The sequence below is a fragment of the Anastrepha obliqua genome, chromosome 2, assembly GCF_027943255.1.
Source record: "Anastrepha obliqua isolate idAnaObli1 chromosome 2, idAnaObli1_1.0, whole genome shotgun sequence".
In the NCBI taxonomy this organism is placed as follows: Eukaryota; Metazoa; Arthropoda; class Insecta; order Diptera; family Tephritidae; genus Anastrepha; species Anastrepha obliqua.
In genome coordinates this window covers 124,553,595-124,576,493 of record NC_072893.1, presented here as the reverse complement: position 1 = coordinate 124,576,493, position 22,899 = coordinate 124,553,595, and the positions used below count along the sequence as shown (strand labels likewise).

General features: G+C 35.2%; 1 protein-coding gene across 1 annotated transcript in view; it reads right to left on the bottom strand.

Moving 5' to 3' along the window:
* LOC129237458 (uncharacterized) overlaps window positions 1-22,899 on the bottom strand; it is a 205,043-nt gene that overhangs the window by 148,071 nt on the left and 34,073 nt on the right. The window contains exon 2 of the mRNA XM_054872231.1: window positions 12,896-13,007. Coding sequence (XP_054728206.1) covers window positions 12,896-13,007 — 112 coding nt within the window. The remainder of the gene's footprint in view (window positions 1-12,895; window positions 13,008-22,899) is intronic.

The following is a 22,899-nucleotide window of genomic DNA, read 5'->3' as shown; positions in this document are numbered from 1 at the left end:
CATGTTTTTGTTGGTGCATAGTGTATGTATGTTTGTATTTTAAGTGTTTCTTCTAATAGTCATTTGTGGGTTTTCAAGTGTTTCTCTAGCAGACTTTGTGCTTGCCGAAGCGAACGTTATTATTCGTATTGTTGTTGTTACTTTGTTACTGTAAACGTTGTTGTTTTATGTAGGGTTGTGTTACTTCTTTTGCTGTTCTTGTTTGCTGTGGTGGTTACTACTTACTTTGAGTGTTGGCTACCAGTTTTTGGTCTAAGATTTTGTCTGTTCCATTGTTTGGTTGGCGATTTGAGTGACAAGTGTTGTGGGGTTTTGATTCTAAAGGTATGCAAATTTATTCAAGGGTAAAAGTTGTAGCACAAATATGCACAAAGAAAGCAGAGCGGTGCAAGAAATTTAAGAGTAGCAACAGTTTTTGCATATTTATTTTACTAACTACCAAACTTTAATAGTTCCATTAGCTGGGTTTTTCATTTTTTTTATGGAAAAAATTTAAATACATGCCAGAAAATAAAACCCTGAAACTGCTGAAAGTTTGTTTCATCAGCCAAATTTTATGGTATGGAAAGAATATTATTTTTTTTTTAATTATGAAAATTCAAAACTACATTTTTTCCTCGAAATTCCTATACTCACTTCAGGAGAGTTTATACTATTTTATGCAATTATTATTATATATTTATTTATGTGCAGAACTGTTTCTGGGGGAGGTGTAAAGGACTGCATGTGTTGGCATCACCGGATCATTTAGAACTTTTCTCCATTCCGCCCTGAATGCCGTTTTGCTTTTGCTTCGCATCGGCTTTTACGTTATTTCCATCACTGCTCAAAGTGATATCAAGTTAAAGGAGGTTAGTCTCTGAAGGCAGTCTTTCAAGTGACCTGGTAGCATTTTTGAGCAGTTAACACCGTATTTCTCTGAACTTCGGACAGATCTCTCTATCCGCAAACTATAGTTTGAGGGCCGCTCTTCCAAAGACCGATGGGCTTATAAGTTGGACCCCAAACTAGATGAATATACAATATATATATATGGTATATATATATATAATTGGCGCGTACCCCTTTTTGAGTATTTGTTCGAGCTCTTCCTCCTATTTGTGGTGTGCGTCTTGATTTTGTTTCACAAATGAAGGGACCTACAGTTTCAAGCCGACTCCGAACGGCAGATATTTTTATGAGGAGCTTTTTCATAGCAGAAATACAATCGGAGGTTTGCCATTGCCTGCCGAGGGGCGACCACTATTAGAAAAATGTTTTTCTTAATTTTGGTGTTTCACGGAGATTGGAACCTACGTTTCTTCTGTGAATTCCGAATGGTGGTCACGCACGAACGCACGGCCATGGCGGTCGCCATGAACTAGAGGAATAGATAAGATAAAAACACGGCGAAGCAGATTACTATCTAACCCAAATTCTCAGCAGACATAGTTGCTTTCTTGCGTACCTCCGCTGTTTTAATCCAGCAAATAATTCGACCTCCCTTGAGTGCCACGACGAAGACGAGTCTGCAGAACACGTGAATTTTCATTGCGTAATATTTTATGAAGATCGTTTCGAGCTCGCAAATGTCTTCGGCGTCACACCAGGTAATCTTGTAATTCAAATGCTGAACTCGTAAAGAGAAATGGGAAACAGTAAACAAGTTTGCAGCAATTATAGTAATAAAACTCCGAAACTTGCGAAAAACTCCGAATAATTTGACCGATATAGAACACCCCACAGATGCGTCACCTAAAGAAGCAATTTTGAAACAGATCTCCTGTGGGAGTGACTGTAATCACGAATATACGACAAGCATGAACGCGTGAGGTAAAGCCTCAAGATTATCTCAAGCAGCCACAAGTCGATATCAAATAACGATATTGCAATTTTCCGATACCCCATTGGTCACAAAGCAATTAGGAGAGGAACCTGGACGCGGGTGCCTGGTGTATCTGAAAGGCATAACCATGGCTCCATCTTGACGAAATACTTTTAGCAGTCCCAGGGTAGAATCAGTCGAGAGGGGAGGAATGTTATAGGGTTACTGAGAGCGTGCCCCACATACCAATGGTGTGACGGCACTTTTGATGATGTGTCTGACGTTTTCGATTTTAAACTTTTCTGAACCAAAACAAAAACAGAAAAGGGTCGCGCCAGAGCAATCTTTCCCAGTAGGCAGGAGCGAAAATCTGCACCGAAGCTGGTACCTCTGTCTCCACTGACGGCTCCAAAATGCAATAGGTAGTCGGAGCACGGGTTTTCCCGAAAACAGCCAATTTATATAATAGGTCTATTAATTAGTTCGTGCGGTTTTACAACAGATGGCGTAACTTGATTATTATTCCATCGATCCACATTTCCAAACATTCATTGGAGAGCTACTGTCGTAAGGCACAAACGTCAGTATAAGTTTTTTATTTGAAGCGTAAACAACAATATTTTTACCACACTTGAAAATGTCGAATTTCGTGCCAAATAATGTGTTTTTGCGGGGAATTCTTCTTCATTATTTTAATACGAAGAAAGAAGCAGCCGAAAGTCATCGTATCTTGGTGGAAGTTTATGGTGAGCATGCTCTAGCTGAGCGAACGTGCCAGAAGTGGTTTGCACGCTTTAAAAGTGGTGATTTTGGCTTGGAAGACGAAGAACGCGAGGGTGCGCCGCCAAAGTTCATGGATACCGAATTGGAGGAATTGCTCGATCAAGATCCGGCTCAAACGCAAGAAGAGGTTGCAAAAACTTTGGGAGTTGATCAGTCAACCATTTCCAAACGTTTAAAAGCCATGGGAATGATCCGAAAGGTAGGCCATTGGGTGCCGTATGAATTGAAGCCAAGAGACGTTGAACGCCGTTTTATGGCATGCGAACAACTGCTTCAACGGCACAAAAGAAAGGGTTTTTTGCATCGAATTGTGACTGGCGATGAAAAGTGGGTCCATTACGACAATCCAAAACGTCGGGCAACGTATGGATACCCTGGGCATGCTTCAACATCGACGTCGGCGCAGAATATTCATGGCCTGAAGGTTATGCTGTGTATCTGGTGGGACCAGCTGGGTGTTGTGTATTATGAGCTACTGAAACCGAATGAAACGATTACGGGGGATGTCTACCGACGACAATTGATGCGTTTGAGCCGAGCACTGCGAGAAAAACGGCCGCAATACGCCGATAGACACGACAAAGTTATTTTGCAACATGACAATGCTCGGCCACATGTTGCACAAGTGGTCAAAACATACTTAGAAACGCTCAAATGGGATGTCCTACCCCACCCGCCGTATAGTCCAGACCTTGCGCCATCCGATTACTATCTCTTCCGATCGATGCAACATGGCCTGGCTGACCAGCACTTCCGTAATTACGATGAAGTCAAAAAATGGATCGATTCGTGGATTGCGGCAAAACCGACCGAATTTTTCACAAAGGGAATCCGTGAATTGCCAGAAAGATGGGAAAAAGTAGTAGCAAGCGATGGACAATACTTTGAATATTAAATTTGTAACCATTTTACGTCAATAAAGTTTCAAATTTCGAAAAAAAACCGCACGAACTTAACCATAGTCCTATTATTTGCTTAAAATTGCCGAATACTGCTAGTATTTTTCACGCAGAAGTCGTTGCGATCCTGCAGGCATGCAAAATGCTTAGGGAACGTGTTACCGAGAGAAGTATTAATATTTCTTCCGATAGTCAACCCGCGAACAGAGCTCTGACGACGCTACGGTGTAATTCCAAGCTAGTCAACTTTTATAAGGAAGAGATAAAATCTCTTGGATGTGCAGGTAAAATTTCTCTGATTTGGGTTTCAGGACATAGGAACATTGAGAGAAATGAAAATTGCTGATGAAGCTTTGCGAGCAAGGCAATTGAATTGGTCTCAGAGACCGCCTACCCGGTCATCGCCATCCCATTGATTGTTGTTGAAGGGGAATTGCACAACTTATTTCTCAGAAAAGCGCAGTAGAGATGGAGTTCCATTTCTTCATGTGCTATTTCGAAAACCTTTTGATCCAAGTACAACGTTGAACGATCGGCATACACGCGGAAAGCTAGGTTTGCCATTTAACCCCTCCCATTGCAGAAGCTGTGAGGACCTTTCAGAGAAGGAGAGGGGCAGTGCGCAAACCTTAATTCTCGATTGCATCATCAGTTCTGGCTGGCTGTAGATATCTGTCTGTGGAAGGTCTGATAATGTTATCAAAACGGCGCTTTAGTGCCACACTGGCTCTTCAACCATTTTACCTACCTTCACTGATGCCTAAAAATTTGGCGATAAAGTTGGATTTGGTGTCTATTGTGAGAAGCCAAAAGTAAGTATTTCGGCTCGCCTTCCTAATCATTGTAATGTATTTCAGCCTGAAATTCTAGCCTTAAATGGGGGAGCTGTCTGGTTTGGCAAAAATGGTACTTCCTTTAGAGAAATCTATATTTGTTTTGATATTCAGGCAGCGATTAAATCCCTCGATGGGGACGTCTCTAATTTTAGCATTGCTCGCAAACGCCGGGTATCTCTTAACGAGATGGTGGAATATTTTTCGCAGCCATTTTATGTGAGTGCCATGTATTTGTAAAGCAGACAAATTAGCGAGAGAGGGATTTACCACTAGCCTCCCTCTTACTGTGTAGATAGGTAGGTATACCCCTGCCTATTCAAGATTGATAGTCTGACATGTAATGCTACAAAAAGAATTTGGCCAAAATCGGACGTCAGGAGCTCAATGGCGCTACTTAATCGGTCAAGGAAAACCGTCTCCGTGTGAACTACAGGCCACTGTCTCCGCAAGAATAAGGGGAATGAAGGATCTGCCAGGCATCTTCTCTGTCACTGTAGAGCATGGCAAGCCATTGGGTTTATATACTTTGAAAAACCGTTTTTGAATGATTCTGGTAACTTTAGGGATATACATAAGCGTTAGCCAGATCAATGGGTTTGCGTTTAAAGCAAAATGTTTTAACGAGGAGCAGCAGCTGAACTGTAGGGGTATCGCATGCCCTTTAATTACACAGCTTTAATTTTTATGTCTACGATTGACAAAAAAGTGAATTCTGAAAATATTTCAGACATTGCCAAGCAAAGCGATGTACGATTTTCAGTGACACTCACAGTGACACTCACTGTATACATACACATAGCACCTACGTACATATCTGACATATTCCAAACATTACGCGCACTCATTGACTTAAAAAAAATCATCAAATTACGCTATCAACGCTTAATTGCAAATTAAATGACAAAAGTGAGCATAAAAAATTCGCGTTTCAGTAATTTTCCAAAGCAGTCAATTTGAGTTGACTAACCTTGTGCATTCTCTCTCCTAAGGAAGCTAACGAAATAAAGATGAAGTCTATATTATATTTCCACACTCTAATAATGTGAGGATGGCTGTTTAAGTAAGTTGAGTAATTAGTAGAATAGCAGTGGCTTAGTGAGTTGTCGTTAAGGCGAATGCTGGTGGACAGAAAAGCAGGCGATTTTATCTACTATCCAGGTTTCAGTAAGGCAATGCAGGCCTGCCTGGCAAGGCGAAGACTTGAATACTTGTACATATGCATGTGTATGTATTGTAGTAAAAAATATATACGTACGTCTCATTAAATTGGCATGTGTCAGTCTTTCATACAACTGTTGTCTACTTTATGGTGCAGAGATGCTGCTGACAATACTTAGCATTAACAAAAAAAAAAAAACATTTACATGAACTCATTTGACTTGTGCGCACAAATTAGCTATATACTTATATATACAAAAATACACAGATTTCCAGTGTTGAAATGAGATTGAGTGAGTGTTTTTTTGTAAACATGTTTAGAGTAAGAAAAAATGCGTACTAAAAAAGTACTAAACAAACAGGCCTTAAAATATAATAACAGACAAATCAAATTATGTACTTGTGTTTGTGTTACATGTAGATGCCAATGGAGGGAAGGTATAACATTTGTGTATGTGTGTGAGCATTTTTTGGTAATGGTTGAACGCAAACTATATGGCAAGTGAGTTCTGTGATATGAAACGAGTAGTGCGTTCTGCAGTTGCCAACAATTTTTTGTTTTTTTTCTTCTCTTTTGTGTGTTTTTTTTGCCCTTCTTTAATATGTTTTTGCCTTAGTTTCTGTGTTTTCGCATAACCATCCACCACATTTCGCTTGATAATAACTTAGGCTATGACACTCTGTTGTGTCAGTCAGTAACTTGCTTGTTTCTGACATTTTTTTGTTTTCCCACTAACCGCTCAAAAAAAAGTTACGTAGAACGCCAATAATGGTTTCTAAAATATATATATAAATTGTCAGGCGGTGTCATGCCAAACGCCTGTATGATGAATATTATAACGAAATGAGTGAGTGATGGGTCAAAGTGGAATAAACAGCACAAGTGTAAAAAAATCGCGTTTCAAGCGAGTGCTGTGAATGCTTCACATCATCAAGGTGCTTACAACAGAAAATATTAAAGAGGGAAGAGTGCCCCTAAGAAGAAAAAAAGAAGAGGAAGATACGATTTTTGAACTTCTATATGGCGGTCTTATAGCAATGACAGACGGTGGCGTTAATTACGATTACCGGAGCAGTTAGTTTAAGACAAAATAATCGGTGGCCGTAAGGCCCATTGTGATTCCTGCCTAAATCACTTAGACTTTTTTAAGACCTGATCTCTCCAGTGAGACATTTTGAAAAAGTGTTCCAGGCCTTCAAAGAAATAATCGGAAAGTTATTTGGCACAGCTTCTTTGAAGGGCAGGATATTCACAGAGGCGGTGTTGCACCGACTCAATTTCTTCTTCATTTCCACAATTCATGCAAAGTGACTAAGTGACTAGGTGACCAATAGTGCAGTCACATAACATCTAACCAGGGGGCAGTAACGCGGATTAAAATTTTAGTATGGCAGACGGTGCACCAATCCACGTAGTGAGCTGCGGATTTATTTATTGGGTAGTTTTTTTAGTAAAAGATGGACGCAGGCAAAAAATAATTATGTATTAAAAAAAATCTTAAATTGCTATTTTTTAAGCTGCTCCAAAAAACCAAAATAATTAATGTAATTTCGAACGAATAATCTGCGTAATATATATTAGTATGATAATAGTAGTAGTAGTTATAGTAATTCTTTATTCATTTATAAATATTGCATGTTACATTTCAATAATTTATACAATAATTCATTTATTCATTCATGTCGCTAGGAGTATTTTTAAACCTTTCCAAATGTCTTGTTGTTTTCGTCTGTCATCTGTCAACAATATTCAGTTCATTGTTTGTTACGTTTCATACAACAAGATATTTAGGGAGGGTGTCATTATTCTGTATTACAAAATTCTGGGTGACAAAATTCTGTAAATTTCAAAAAAATTCTGCTTTTTAAAATTCTACAATACTTTTTTAAAATTCTGCTTTTTAAAATTCTGCTTTTTCAAAATTCTGCATGTTTAATGCGAAAAATTCTGCTTTATTCAAGTTTTGTGATTTTCGTCATACAAGAATTGACTCTCATCCAGGTAATATTTGATTGCAAACATATGTACATACCAATGTATAACTGTTATCAACTATAATTAATGTAGGTATGTACATACATATGTACGAGGGGATTCTGCTGTTTCTGTGGCGCCGCAATCTTATGGCGGATTCTTATAGAACTCGAGAAAAGAAAACGAAATGAATGAGTAAAATTTTTTGATATCTCGCTTAGTTTTCGAGATATTGAATAAAAAAAAGGCTGGAAGGCCTCAATAGTTTTAACACGGAAAGGAGTTCTACGAAAAAATACTGTGGATTGCGTAGCCGCAATTGGACTGATGAGGGTTATTTTTTTGAAGCGCGGCCGAAGGCCGCCCACGCGAAAAGGAGTTCTACGCAAAAATACGGTGGATTGCGTAGCCGGAGTTGGACTGATGAGGGTTATTATTTTTCTGTGGATTCTATCGAAACTGAACAAAAAATTATTATTATTATTTTTTATTTAATATCTCGAATAATGATAAAAAATAATAATAATAATAAATTAAATAATTACATTACCTCTTTAACATTGTTAACATTATATTTTAATACAGAATTTTAGAAAGAAGAATTTTAAAAAAGCAGACTTTTAAAAAGCAGAATTTTGTTTTTAGAATTTTGTGCATACAGAATTTCGACACCAACCCGATATTTATAATACGCCACCAATTTAATTTCTTCACCTTGGTACCACCATTTTTTTGCCTGGGAAACTCGTCCACCTCTTCTAAAGACCATCATCTCCGATTTATTTGAGTTTACTTCCATATTCCATTCAACGCCAGGAGAACAATATCATCGGCGTAAAGGAGAAGACGTATATTCATGCCCTTCACTATTAGTCCACCTTCCAAATAGCCGTGCAAATCGTTTAGGTATAAAGTGAACAACAATGGCTCCAACAGACATCATTGTTTCACACCAGTGCATGTTTCAAAATAGTCGGATATTTCTTTTCCCGTCCAAACAGCAGATCTAGTATTCTCGTAGATATTTTCAATCAGGTTTGTTATTTTGCTAGATATTCCCATCTGTTGAAGTTTATAAATTAACGGTCTTTTCGGTCTCCTAATATATATCTAACGCATAAGACTTAATACATAAAACATAAAACATAAGGCATAAAATATAATATATGAGACGTGAGATAACTCATGAGACATAAGTCATAGGACATAAGGCGTAAGACATGGGATGTAAGACGTAACACATGGAAGACATAATATATAAGATACATATGGCATACATAATGTTTAGAGCACAAGATATGTATGTATATATATATATGTACATAATTTTGGTGTATGAGTCCTGAGTAATTTATTATTTTTTAAATTATTTATTATTTACTTAAAATTTAATAAATCTATATGGTATATATAAAAAGAAGTTACATTTCCTTGGTAATCTTATAACTCAAGAACCGCCAAACTGATTAACACAAAAATTTCAGAGTTCTTTTCTATCTTTGAGGAGGTGGTTTGTGTGAAGTTTGATTGAGTTATGACATTTTATGTGAGTAATGGTTTCCTCTCATACGAAATGCCTGTATGGGAAAAACAACAACAAATACACAGCCGCTTATGAGCGTTTCTGTTGTACTGTTGTGGTTGTAAGTGTATTATGTTAATATTAATTTTGGACGAAAATATAATAAAAACTGGAGCATTCAAGGAACTGGAAAAACATTTTTAACTTTATTTATTTTAGCATAATTTATTTAGCGTAAAGAATTGAAATGGAAATTAAAGAATCAAAGTTTAATTACAAGTTTTTATCGGCTCTTTCACCTTACCTGTATATAGGTGACCACCACAATCAAATTTTAAAAAAGTACAGAAAAGGCTATTGTGACATCTTTAGAAAGTATGTTGAATGAAAAAATCAACTAATTCAACTGTTTACACATTTTACGAGTTCAATAAAGAGAACTTAATATAATATGAAAAATTTCTTGCGATATAAAAAAAACATTTTATGTATGGTGGTGCGAAGCCCACTGGGAAATGCTAGTTACTTATATAATATTCATTCATGCCTGTTGTACACACTTTAAAGTATAGTAATTGCTCTGTGCTCCTAATATTTTCGACGTCAACCACGCACCGACACATACTGAAAACTATTATTTCGTCATAATAAGTTCATGCAATTGCCAACACTTCATTCGTTCAACTATAGTTGTGTGAAGTTGAACGAAGTTAATCGACAAAGGAAAAAAATAAATCAAATAGTTATGTCAGAGTAAAAGCAAATTTGTTTCTTCATTGATAGCTTCAGCTTAGGACTTTGGTAGCCTCATTGCATTGAAAGCGTCAAGTCGTATGCACGGAAAATCTAAGTAGACTCGTAGTGAAATTAACAATAATAAACTCAGCGCCTACTTATGTGAATGTATCCGTGCATAAAAATTCACTTTCACTTTTGTTTGCCCCTTCCTTATCTTCTCTTGGTATTAATCAGATCGCTCTTAACTGCCTTGTTTGTGCGCTTATCCTGTGTCTAATGAGCTGAAGTGTTTTTTGTAGCGTCAGCACCAGACAGGCGGAAGTGTCATTCACTGCACGCACAACTACACTATAGATATGGGATTCCATACAAAGGGCGCCCTTGAAGTGAGCATGGGAATCTCTAGCCAGTCACTGCTTATGTGTCATTAATTTCGTTGTTTTGTCTTGTTTTCGGTGGTTTGCATGTATATGTGTATGTATGTTTGGTTTTTGCTATAAAAATGTGGTAAAAATTCTCTGGTTAAATTAATGACATTCATACTGCAGTTGACGAGAACAAACAATGCTATCATATATAGGACGTAATGATACGTATACGCCATGGCGTGCGTATTTGTTTGCTAAATAGTCAGATAAAGAAAGTTACAAAGTAGTAGTGATTTATTGCTTGGAAAATTTTTGTGTATGAAAAACATGTATGAATACAACTCTCTCGATCGTGGAATAATGGTGCTTTCATAGGACTTTCTGCCAGCTATGACTTTCATGCTTATGAACCTAAAATCTTTTAGAATATTCTTTTCACATTTTACTAAATTTTAAAATTCAATGTTTTTACGAATAACTGCCTCAGGGAAATAATGAACTTTTTTGGTATGCTAGACAATTTTAAATACATATATGAATATGATCACGGAAATCGAAAATTTTCTCTTCATATAAAAATAAATAAATAAAAAAGGCGAAATCCACTAATACAAAATTTAAAAAGAACACAAAAAAAAAAAGGAAAAGCAATTAAAAAATATTCTTACCTTACAAAAATGTTCGAGGATTTTATTTGTAATTTTGAAGTTTTAAATTGAAAATCTACTAAAATTGGCCTCCAATGAAAAAAAAATAAAGTAGTAAAAAAAATTCTTTGGTCACAATAATTTTCATAAAAATTTTTATATTTAGTGAAAGTCACAGATTAAACGAAAAAACCAATCCAAAAAAAAAATTTTTTTCGCAAAGAGAAAAGAGAAATTTTATTTGTCAATTTTAATTTGTAAAACGAAAAAAACGAATATAGTAAAAAAATTCTTTGCTCACAACAATTAAAAAAAAAATCTTAAATTTCGTCAAAGTCACAAATTAAACTAGAAAAATAACGAAAAAAAGCAATAAAAAATATTTTTGTTTTCGGAAAAATGTTTGAGAATTTTATTTATCATTTTTAATTTATAAAATGAAAATCTCCAAAGAAAAAGATAATTATTTCCTCACAAAAATTGTAAATAATATTTAGGAAAATGGCATCTACTAAATTAAAAAAAAACCAAAATAAATCATTAAAAAAGCCAAAAGCCAATAATACAAAATTTTGAAAAGAACAAAAACAAAAAAAAAAAGAAATAAAAAAAGTTCTTAAAATGTTCGAGGATTTGATTTGTAATTTATAATTTGTGAATCGAAAATCTACAAAAATTGGCCCGAAAAGAAGAAAAAAAAAATCTTTCTCACAAAGATTTTCCAAAAGAATTTTTAAAATGACTCACAGGCAAGACTTATAGCTAAATTTTTGTTGAATGTAGAAGTTTTCGGTATTATATGCTACTTAATTTCATATCGTTTTATCATCATCATCACGCCAATTACATCTCGATGTGACCCAGGGCTTCCATAACTTATCCATATGTCTCGGTGCATTGCATGGCTCCTTCTAGCATTTATGCATTGTAGATATTCTTGGATTTCATCAATCAATCAATGAGTAGATGCACAAACCTCAGAGCCTTAGCAAAGCGCGCCATGTTTTGGTAGTTATTAGTTGTTCGATTTCGATTATTCTATAAGCCCCATCAGCTTTTTCTACTAGACCAAATATTTTATTTTATTTTATCTTACTGTATTTTATTTTATTAAATTTTTTTAATTTAAGTCTATAATATCAGAATATTTTCCTCAGTATATCTCGCTCAAAGCGTAGGATATGTATTTGATTTGAGTATAGTTTCCAAGAGAGTAAAGTGAAAGTTCTTACACGCATTCACTGTATTCAGAAATTTCAACAGCGGGCCTTGTGATCTTCGAAAGAAAAACAAAGAGGTTGGTCTGCTAAAATTTATTTATTTTCCTAACTATTATTATTGTTCCTTGAATTAAAAATCTAAATTTTCAACACAAATATTTTTTAAAATGTTTCTATGCACTAAAGAGTGGAGTGCTTTATCGCCCTTGCCTAAGTAGGTCTACAAGCAAGTTTAATGGAAATCGGATAGTCTGTTTTGACTTTTGCACTATTTGCTATATGGTCATGAAACATAAGGCTTTCTCCTTTGCAACGCTTAAATTTGCAAATCGCCTGCCGTTTTTTTGCCCCCTGCCAGCTCAAACGGCCATTTCCAAACGCAACAAGTACAATAAATTTCATAATAACCCACCACATAGCGGCATGGCTATTATTTAATTTGGCATGCAAACCAAAGGGTCATCAAATGCAGTTGCTAATACTCTTACATGGACATGCATGTATGCATGTATGTGTGCAGGCCTTTTTGATATTTGCAATTCGCATTTCGGGTCATTCATTCGATTCTGGCAGCTGTAGTTTAAATTTGTGTGAAAGTTCACAGAACCCACAGAGATAGTTATTTGTTGTTGTAAAAATGCGGTCTGCACGTATGCATGTATACGCATTGGTCTTTGTAAATGTTCCAATTAAATTGGCCATTGATTATTTCAATATGCAAACAATACTCGATGATCGATAACAAATATAATATTCTCTAATTAATTTCCGAAATGTGCTGCATTAATTATGACATTTTTCAATTAACTTCCATTAAAGCTGTGTATATGTACAATATATGACCAATATTTTGCTTTGATTTGGCAATGGTGATTTCATAATTAATATAATATAGATTTCGTATTTCAAATAAACTGGTAAATACTTCTAGTGGTCGACACTCACCTGCAATACCTGGCAACGTGGTTTCAAGCACTTTTTGTCTTCGCATGGCTGATACATGCCCAATGTCACGCAGTTGAAGAGAATCACCAGTATGGAGATGCGCTCGAACCATGTGTAGCGGCGTCAGAAAATAGTTGGAAAACAGCAAAATTTTGAAAAAAGAAAAAATTCGCAAAAGCAAGCGAAAAAATATTGCAATTGACTGAGTTAAGGAAAACTTTTGGATCAAGATATAAAGAGTTTGTCAATTAGAAATAAATAATTATTGATGTCAGCCCATATTTGCCGTCTTCGGAACAGCTGGGGTGGCGTGTTTTTCACCTGAAAGTATGCAACAGAGATATTAGTTTACAAAAAAGAATGTGTAAGAGTTTTAACACTTCCAAGGCTGTATTTTTCCTACTTGCCACCTAGTACACAACTACAGGTATACCGTTACTACTTACAGTTTCCAGCATTGAGCCCAACTGATGTGTCTAAAAGTATGCAACGAAGGTTTTTGATTTCTTGCGCTCATATTGATTTTTTCACCTTGTGAGGCCATTAAAAGCTCAAAAATTTCATACGCCCACATAGCAGCTGCGTAAGCCCACTTGACGGTACAGGCTGTAATTATCGTCTTGAGGCATGACTAATGCGTTGTGCGCTCGAAAGTAAGCTCTCTTACTCTTCACCATGCGCGCGGGCGAAGTTGCCCGTGTGAACAGCTGCACGAAGCGAAACATTTTTTGTTACATTTTGCTGTTGTGCACTGCATACGCCTGCTGAAAGGCTACGGCGGGCAAATAATCAAGCATTATCGCAGATGCTTTTTTTATTGTTGTTTTTTGCTTTGCGTTGTACTCTCGACCGCTAATGGCAACAACGGATGGCTGCAACATAACCGCAATAAAGCGCAAAAACGATGAATAATAAAAAAACTGCAACTAGCATTGTGTGGGCATGGAGACGGGGCTGACGGAAGTGCGAAGGAGTAGTCGTTTTGAAGTGCCGCTGCAATACAACCTTCATCATGTTTCCTTCCGTTGTGGTTAATGCATTTTCGAAAACTGCATGTAGGCGCACAACAATAACAACTCAGCAGAAACTAATGCAGTAGCGAAAAGTGGCGAGCAACTAGAAAAGGAATAACAACAGTTGCAGCTGCAATAAGGCAGCAAAAAGCGCCAGTAGCAAGTTGCAACTATTTTTCCCCCCGAACCATTTGTGGTTTTCTATTTGTGCTGCTGTTTTAACTTTAAATGCTGCCACATTTTCACATTTTTACATTTCTCTCGTCTTCTTGTCGGCTCAATCTCCTCCTCAATTCGTTCCCTCCATTGCACTTGATTTGCCCACTCCTCCTTTGTGCTTATCCCACCGCCCTCTCTTACTACTTTATGAGTTTGTTGCACACGCATCACCTGCGGCATGTTGCAATCTGTTGTACGCTGGGCTTTGTTGAGTGTAGCAGATTTCTTTTTGATGCCAGTTTTCCAACAAATTTTTCACTTTGCTACCGCAGATTCCTTCGTACAGCTCTCGATTAAAATGTTTGCTGCCCAAGGTTGTTTTTGTGAGTTCGCCGAGTGGCTGGGAGTGGATTTTTCGAATGCTGAGCATTGTGTATTTTTTCTTAATTTATTTTTGGTTTGGTTTTAAGAAAAAATGCATGAAAAAACTTTATATTGCCTACGTTTAGGTACATATATAATATTTTACTACAAACAAAAACAAAAAAAAAAAAAATTAAAAAAAAGAGAAATAACAGAATATTTTATTCGTATGTACTTGAGTACTAAAAGATGCAGCACGAATACCAGGTGCACATTTTTGGCCCCAATTCTTAGTACCTTTAAAACTTGGTACCCAAACATGAATAACTAAAGTGCTTAGACTAAATTTTAGTATACAATATTTTAAGATACACTTTCAGTACTAATTTTTTGCATATAAATATTTTAGAAAAAAGGACTTAGCGAATACTTTTATATTAGTACAAAGCTTTTGTAACTAAAAATGTAGTAAAATAAAAGAAATTTTAGTACTTGGTGTACTCGCAGATAAAAATTGATGCCAGATTTAGTACTCGAGTACTAAACTTCAGTTGAGTACTAGAGCCAAGTTTTAGCAGCAAAAGTTATAATAGATAATTTCAGTTCACAGTGTTTTTTTGGGAGTTTAGTACTTGAATAGTGAGAAGTTTTTTTTTTATAACATTTCAATATTAAAATAAGAACAATGCTTACATACATAGATACATATATATATATAATTGGCGCGTACACCCTTTTTGGGTGTTTGGCCGAGCTCCTTCTCCTATTTGTGGTGTGCGTCTTGATGTTTATCAAATCATTATTAAGACCTAAAAAATCTAGTACTAAAGGTTATAAAAACCGGTTTTATTAATTTAGTACTAAAGTACTAAACAATTTAATTAAAAGAAAAATTTATGTATCTAAATTTTGATTACTATTTTTTTCAGTAAGTTTTAGTAACACTTTAAGTGTCAATATATTTAAGCTCTTATTAGTACACAATATAACACATTTTTAGTGCAGGACTTCAAGTAATTATGATAAATTCACACATGGAAAACATGGCCAACAAATTCGGCATAGAAACCCACATTTCGTACATTGTGCTAATATTTTCAAGACTATCCGCAAACTGCCTCAATTAGAACAAAGCGACAAACTACAATAACCACGTTAGAAAATACTTATATAAAATGGTATATCATCTAAAACCGTCTTGTCAGAAAACCATCATACCACAAACCGTCAAGCACCAGTAAGTAGCAAAACCATCAGCAGCACAGCAAAACACAAAAAGAGCAAGAAATACCGTAACCACATTAGCTTCATATAAGGCTCCTTCGATTGCTTATTAGCACCACTCAAGTTCTCAGCCACACCTCGCCGTACACACTTTGCCTTCTTCACTTCGTTCGCCATGCTTCAAAGCTCTCTGAGACTTGGTGTCATTTACGCTTTTATCGTTTCAATATGATTTTTGGGTTTGCTTGACTGCCACAGATGAGTTCTTCAAATATAGGAATACCAGCAGTACACACACACATATATACAAATGATTGACTTATTTTATTATATGTGTGCGTAATTTACTGCTCACTTCCGTTGTTCGTGTATCTTTTACGGCTTTTCTGGCCAAAATATCAGCATCACGATTCATTTATTTACGAGCATTTCGTAATTTATGCGTTATAAAGTTGTCGCTTAACAAATAAATGTGATACGGAATAATTTCATTTGCACACATATTCGTATATAAGTATGTATGTATGTGTAACGGTATTTGTTTTTTACCGTTTATAAATGTGTGTCATTTGAATGGCGCCAATGTATGCAAATATCCTGGCGTAGCACTGGAAATTGGCTGCTAAGAGTTCACTGAACGCTGAGTTATGAATGCTTTTAGCAAAATTAAATGAACGATGGACGCAGATACCGTATATGGTAGATATGTTCATGGCTGAGATAAATTTTACAGATTGTTTTTAGAAACTTGCAGTAGATTTCTGCATATATTTCTACATTCGCTTCTCGGATGAGAGATGGCAGTAAATGTTTGTATAGATTTCATTTTAGCTGCTCCGATGCAAGATATCACTGAACTTTACTACTAAGTAAAGCTTTTGCATTCGCTTTTCTCAGCGACTTGAATTTAAATGGATATCCCTTAGAATTTAAGTCTGTACAAATCTGAAATGTCTACAGTTCTGATTTGTATTCAATCGAGCTGCGTTGTAGCTTACCTAAGACTTGTTATATAAATCTAACGCTAGAAAATTTTCTAGGAACTGTAAAACTCTTATGGGGTGGAGGTCTGTTATCAAGTACATATTGTAATATATATCACTCTTATTGGCCCTGAGTCTTACTGTGGGTTTACATTAACGAATTTCTAAGAAATTGAACACTGATGAAATTCTATCGGCCAGCGACAAGCGAAATAATTCATAAAGCCGGACAGAGGAATTTCTAATAAGCTACTTTTGCTCAGTAGAGTTGACTTAATGCTTTTAACTGGTTACTTTACAGGTCAGTAAGCTATGATATCACTTAGCCTGAAATACCGCTTAAATAAAACTGGTCGCTCTGAGACCATCATCTGTCGTTTCTGTAAAGTGGACACTAAAAATTTAGAACACATTTTTTGTGAAGGTCCTGCATTAGGCAAGACAGGTACACACCACTTTAGTGGCATAACCGTGCCATCATATAAATGATGGAACAATAAACCCTCATAGCGGCCGCTGTAGCCGAATGGGTTGATGCGTTGGTTGGAGTCTCCGTGTATGAACCAGCAAAACGAAAAGTTTATTCTAATAGCGGTCGCCTCTCGGCTGGCAATGCCAAACCTCCGAGTGTATTTTTGGCATGAAAGGGCTTCTCATAATGATACCAAATTTTTTAGTACCAATTCACTACAGTATAAACTTCAGCTTTAAGATTTAAAAATTTGGAAAAAATTTAAATGAATTTTCCACATTTTGCTTTACAGATTTGCTTTGCACATTCTTTTGCTTCAATGCTTTAATTTGCTTTTCAAACTCTTAACGATTAGAGTTCGATTGGCAAAGAATTAGGTGCACATTTTTTGAGCGTTAATTTCCATTTCATTCCATACATTTAGGCTTTGCACACTTATTTTATTACTTGCCGCAAATCTGATTTTATTGATGTCGATATTGACAGTTCAACGCAATTGTTGACTTTCAAAGCAATTATTTGCGAATAATCAACACACTTCTACACGTATACAGTTATAAATACATACAAATAAATGTGTGTCTTTGCACTACATACACACACTTTTTCACGTGTGTGTTTTTATGCTCCATCCCACGGCTCATCAAAATAAGAACCAAAAAAACAAAACAAAGCACAGCAATGGTGGCATAAATTTGATTTTATCGACTTTGATTTCTTTATATTTTCAGCAAAAGCTCAGTAAAAAAATTTACTGCTTGTTTAAATTTTTATCATGTGAAGAAAGACGGAAATATTTTATATTGTAAAACAACCTTTTGGGTCTATTCACGTATTTCCCTGTCTATAAAGTCGTTTTTGTTTACTGCTTACATAATTGCTTGGTGGCTTTTTTGCAGCGCTCATTCTTTGTGCTTGTGTTGACCTGCCACTTGTACGAGTATGTCACGTTAGCTGGATAATCCTTTATGCGACGCGCGTCTTCAAATGCCGCTAATTACCTAATGGTATGGTTGGTATGTTTTTGTGTTGCTAAGCAAATAAATATGTCGCTTTTGCTATTTTATTTTCCACTTCTCCATTGTTTTCAATACTCGATGTCTTAGCTCAGTTTAAGTAGTTTTTCTATTTCTTCGCTCAAATCCACTTTGCTCGAGTGCCAATCTCTTTTGCTATCACATTACTTTCACTTTTCCACTTAACTTTCTTTGTTTCCATTTCACTAAATTACAAACTACTTCAAAGTAGTACGAGCAGCTATCTCGGCTGCCCTGTTAGCCACTATCTGCCCTTGTTGCTGCTGCTTTGTTGTTTGTCGAGCGCAACAAGTTTTCAATTACGTTCTCCCCTTGACACCTGTATTGCAAAAGTTTTGCGCTATTTTCAAAGACGAAAGTGGGAAAGAGAAACTACGAAGAACAACTATAAGTGGTAGCTTAAAATCTATTTGTTGAATGTAAAACTTTTCTAAAATGCTCTCTTTTTTATGCGTATCCCCTTTTGCTAGCTTGCTAGCTAAAACAATAGCTGACTGTAGTTGCGACAACAACAGTAATAGTACACGAAGTTTAGTAACGAATTGTAGTGAAATAAAACTGGAAAACGAAAGTAGCTAAACAACTTTTTCAAGTTCGAAAAGTAGGCTTAAAAAATTGTTATTGTCGTTTGGGGACTACGAAGTATTTACTTAATTTTTAAGCTATTTCGGCTACAAGTGATTCCCCTATGATCTGTTCACTGTGGTAATAACAAAAAAATGCCCGTACATGATATCCATACAGAAATGTTTTTAGAGCATTTTTAGACCATTTGATTTGATACATGGTTTTGTTAGATAAGTGATAGATTTTATGGAATTGAACACAAAAAATTTTGTTTTTCTTGAGCAAGAAGTTTTAAGTACACATTTTCAACAAATTTATTTTTATTTTTCTGTGTATATATTTTTTACAAAACACAGATTTAATTTAGAGCAAAGATTTTTATATTAGTACATATTTATTATATTTTTAGAACATGTTACTAAACAGTATATATTTTGAATAATTTTTAGGGATTTTTTAGATCAAATTTTTTTAGTCCACTTTTAGAACATGTTTAATACCTATGTTTGAATATATATTTTTAATAAAAAACTGCGTGGAGTCTAGTGGATGATGAAAAAGTGCTAGCGCTCAATATATATATTTCACAAAATACAGATGTAAGTAATCTTAGGAGACCGATGCCTTTTAGAACAAAAGTTTTTAGTCAATTTTTTGTATATTTTTTGAACATATTGTATTTAGTACATACGTTTAAGTGTATATCTTTAATGCTTGTTACCTGTTTTTTAGAACAAAAGTTTTTAGAACATGTTTAGTATATATGTTTGAGTATACACTTTTAATGCTTTTAAGATGATTTTTAGAAAAAATGTTTAGTACATTTTTAGAACATGTTTAGTACATAAGTTTAATTATATACTTTTAATAAAAAACTGCGTGGAGCCCAGTGAAGCACAAAAAGTGCTTGTTTTCAGTATTATTTTAAACAAAAATGTTTCGTACAATTTTAGCACTGTCTTTTAAGCACATGCATATCTGTCCCCGCAGGGGAATCTCCCTCAAGGAAGAAATATACTCAGTGCAATTATCCTGAATGTTCATTGTAAAAAGCGTTAGTACATTTTTAGTACAAATTTTTAAAGCACTCATTTACATTAAAAAATCAATTATAGCATAGTTTAAGCGCAAATGATTTTAATACTCGAGGAATTCTACCAAACCATGAGCCGATTTTCAAAGTGTAAGGTATTTTGAGTGAATTTGAATTCTTGCTTACAAGAGTTAATTATTTTTATTTTTTTTTTTTAAGTCTTTAGTACATTTTTAGTACATCGTTAAAACACTTTTAATACATAGCTTTAGGGTAAGGTTTTTTTTTAAATAAACCATTTTCATTAGTTCAACATCATGAATTTTAGTACTAAGCCTTGTTTTCGCATCTTTTACGAATCTTGAGTACAATCAAAGTTCAACTGTTAGTACACTTTTTAATATTGCAATTCAAAATAAACTTCATGTGCTACAAATTATCATATTATGGTAACACATTTCCGCAAACAAAAATACACCACTTTATAAGTAGTGTGATTGTGAATAATTCAGCCGACATTTTCCCGCCTTTAATTTGAGGCATGCCAATTGCGGATTTCCTTCCCACTGAACCCCAATAGAGAAGAAAACAGAGGTTAATTAACTCACTAAGCAGCTTTAGAAGCCCCGAACGCTCTAAGCTCATTGTCTAGCCAACAGTCAATTAGTTATGTACTCGCCATGTTGATTGCGCCAAAATATGTAATAAAGAACGTACGTATTAGCGCTACCTCGCACGCTTAATTAACGCATTAACAGTAAAAGTGCGTAGTGCGTAGCGGAATGTGACAACAAGAGCTAGAAGAATAACAACTCAAGTACAAAAAAAAAACAGCGGTTAAAGCAATAATAATGACAATAAGCAAGCGGTCGTAAAAGATTCTGCGAAAAAAGGGGCAGCAAGGCGTGCTCAGCAATTTCGGTTTTATTATAGGCCTCTTTCTTGCTGTATATGCAAAAGTAACTAAGTCAATTGTGTAACGCCCTTTGAGACGCCTTGGAGGAGGCGAATGCGTATCTACAGTATATAAATAGTTGTTTTTCCTTTCTCAACGACCTTTACGGTCCTGTCAGCGTGATGGACCTCAAACATTTCTAATTCTAACCATTGCTTTAGCAATTTCGAAAATATATTCAAATTACTTTCACTTTTATCTCGTGGCAGCAAAGTTAAGGCGCACCCATTTTTTCTCGGTGCGGTGACTAATTCTGTAGTTGCATGCGTCGTTAGCACTGCCTTCTTGTAAAATGTATATCAGCATCTTAATTGGTCCATTAATGTTCACTTTTGCCATTAAGGACGTTGTAAATATGTTTCTCTCAGCTTCATTGCCATTTTTGCTTTTAACACCACACATTTCTTTGAATTTTCGCTTACTTTGTATTTCACTTGTATTACTTATGCTTCGCTTCCCTAGTTCCTTTTTAGCTTTTCTTAATTTTTTCGATTGCCTGTTAACAAGGCATTAAACCATTTACATGTATTTGTATAAGTGGTTGGTTGGGGTAATCGTGTGTTGTTTTTTTTGTTTGTAACAACATTTTCTAGCAAATATTTTGTAGCGAAGTTTGTGCTATTGCGCTCCGTTTTCTCCCCAAATTAACAGTTTCTTCCGCTCACCATATCCTTTCCATGCTTCTTTCTAAGTGTCTTTTCTAGGTTACCACAAAATGATATGAGCTGCTAAGTAATCCATGTATTAGTGCAACATTCAACACTTTGGGTAAATTTGTATAAATTTTATGTGTGGTTTGTATATGCGCATCAGCTACCGGCCACCAGCCAGCAGGCAATTGGGTATTAGTCTTGTGTGACACGTAAATGTATTGACCTCAACCCTCAGTGTTGACTTTTGCTTCAAACAGAAGTAGTAGAATATAATTTTTACACTAATGAACTTTTTGAAGAGAAGACACATTTCAACTTGAAATATATTTATATCACTCTCTCAGCGCTCCCTTGAACAAATTTATGCAATACATTCTCTTCTCCTCTCACCTCTTTAAGCGCCTGTTAACCTCTTAAAGTCTCAGCCAAAGATGGATAGCCAGCGTAGCGTTCCGTCATCGCCCTTATCTACAGTAAATCGTCTTTAATTGAGTGTAACTGCCTTGGCGTATGTCAATGGGAGGTCATTTTTATGCCAGCTGATTAGATAAGAAAATTGTCTAATAACTTATATTATGTTTATGTTAAGCTTACTTAGCTTTGTCAAGCTGGGGCAGTAGCTATGAATGGACCTATTAATAGCTGGTGCCCTGCGTGTGCCACTTATTGATTGGTGAGCACAACAATTAGACTTTTAATGAACTTTTTGAGCATTTCTACCAATAGAAACATACGAAATTTATTTTCGATACATTTTTTGTTATTTCTGTGTGGAAAGGAGATCCTGCGCTAGTGAAATCATAGAAATTCAAACTAGAAATTGCTATGTGAGTATGTGATTTAATTGTGGTAGCTTTGCTATGAATGAAGGAAGCATTGACTTTCGTTGAAAATAAGTACTAAAAGCTTCTACCATTTTAATGATAGATGGTTCACACTTTTTTCAAAATTTATTGATTTGAAGTGAAGCACTAAAAATTAGCATACTTTTTCTGTTGAACTAAATACTATCATTTTCTAAGGATTTTTAATTCGAAAGCAAATATTTAGCATTTTTTGTTATTAAAATATGTATTAAATGTGCACTATCTGTGTTGGAATCAAAAGTACTTAAAAGTTCCCATTCAATGCACATTTCGAAAGCATTAAAAGTGATTTTTAGTAAATTTTCAAAAACATTTTGATATCTAAAGTTTGAATTTTTAGTAATAATTTTAATTTTTAATTAATTTGTAGTACTGAAGTCTGAACATAAAATTTAAATTAAATACGTTCAAGGTTTTCAGTTAGTAGGATATATAATATTTAAACAAAATGGAACAGTAAATTGAAAACTCAATATGGCATAGCAACTATTTTTAAGCATTTAAAAAAAAATTAAGAAATATTAGGTCTATGGATAAGTTCGTGCGGTTTTACAACAGATGGCGTAACTTGATTATTATTCCATCGATCCACATTTCCAAACATTCATTGGAGAGCTACTGTCGTAAGGCACAAACGTCAGTATAAGTTTTTTATTTGAAGCGTAAACAACAATATTTT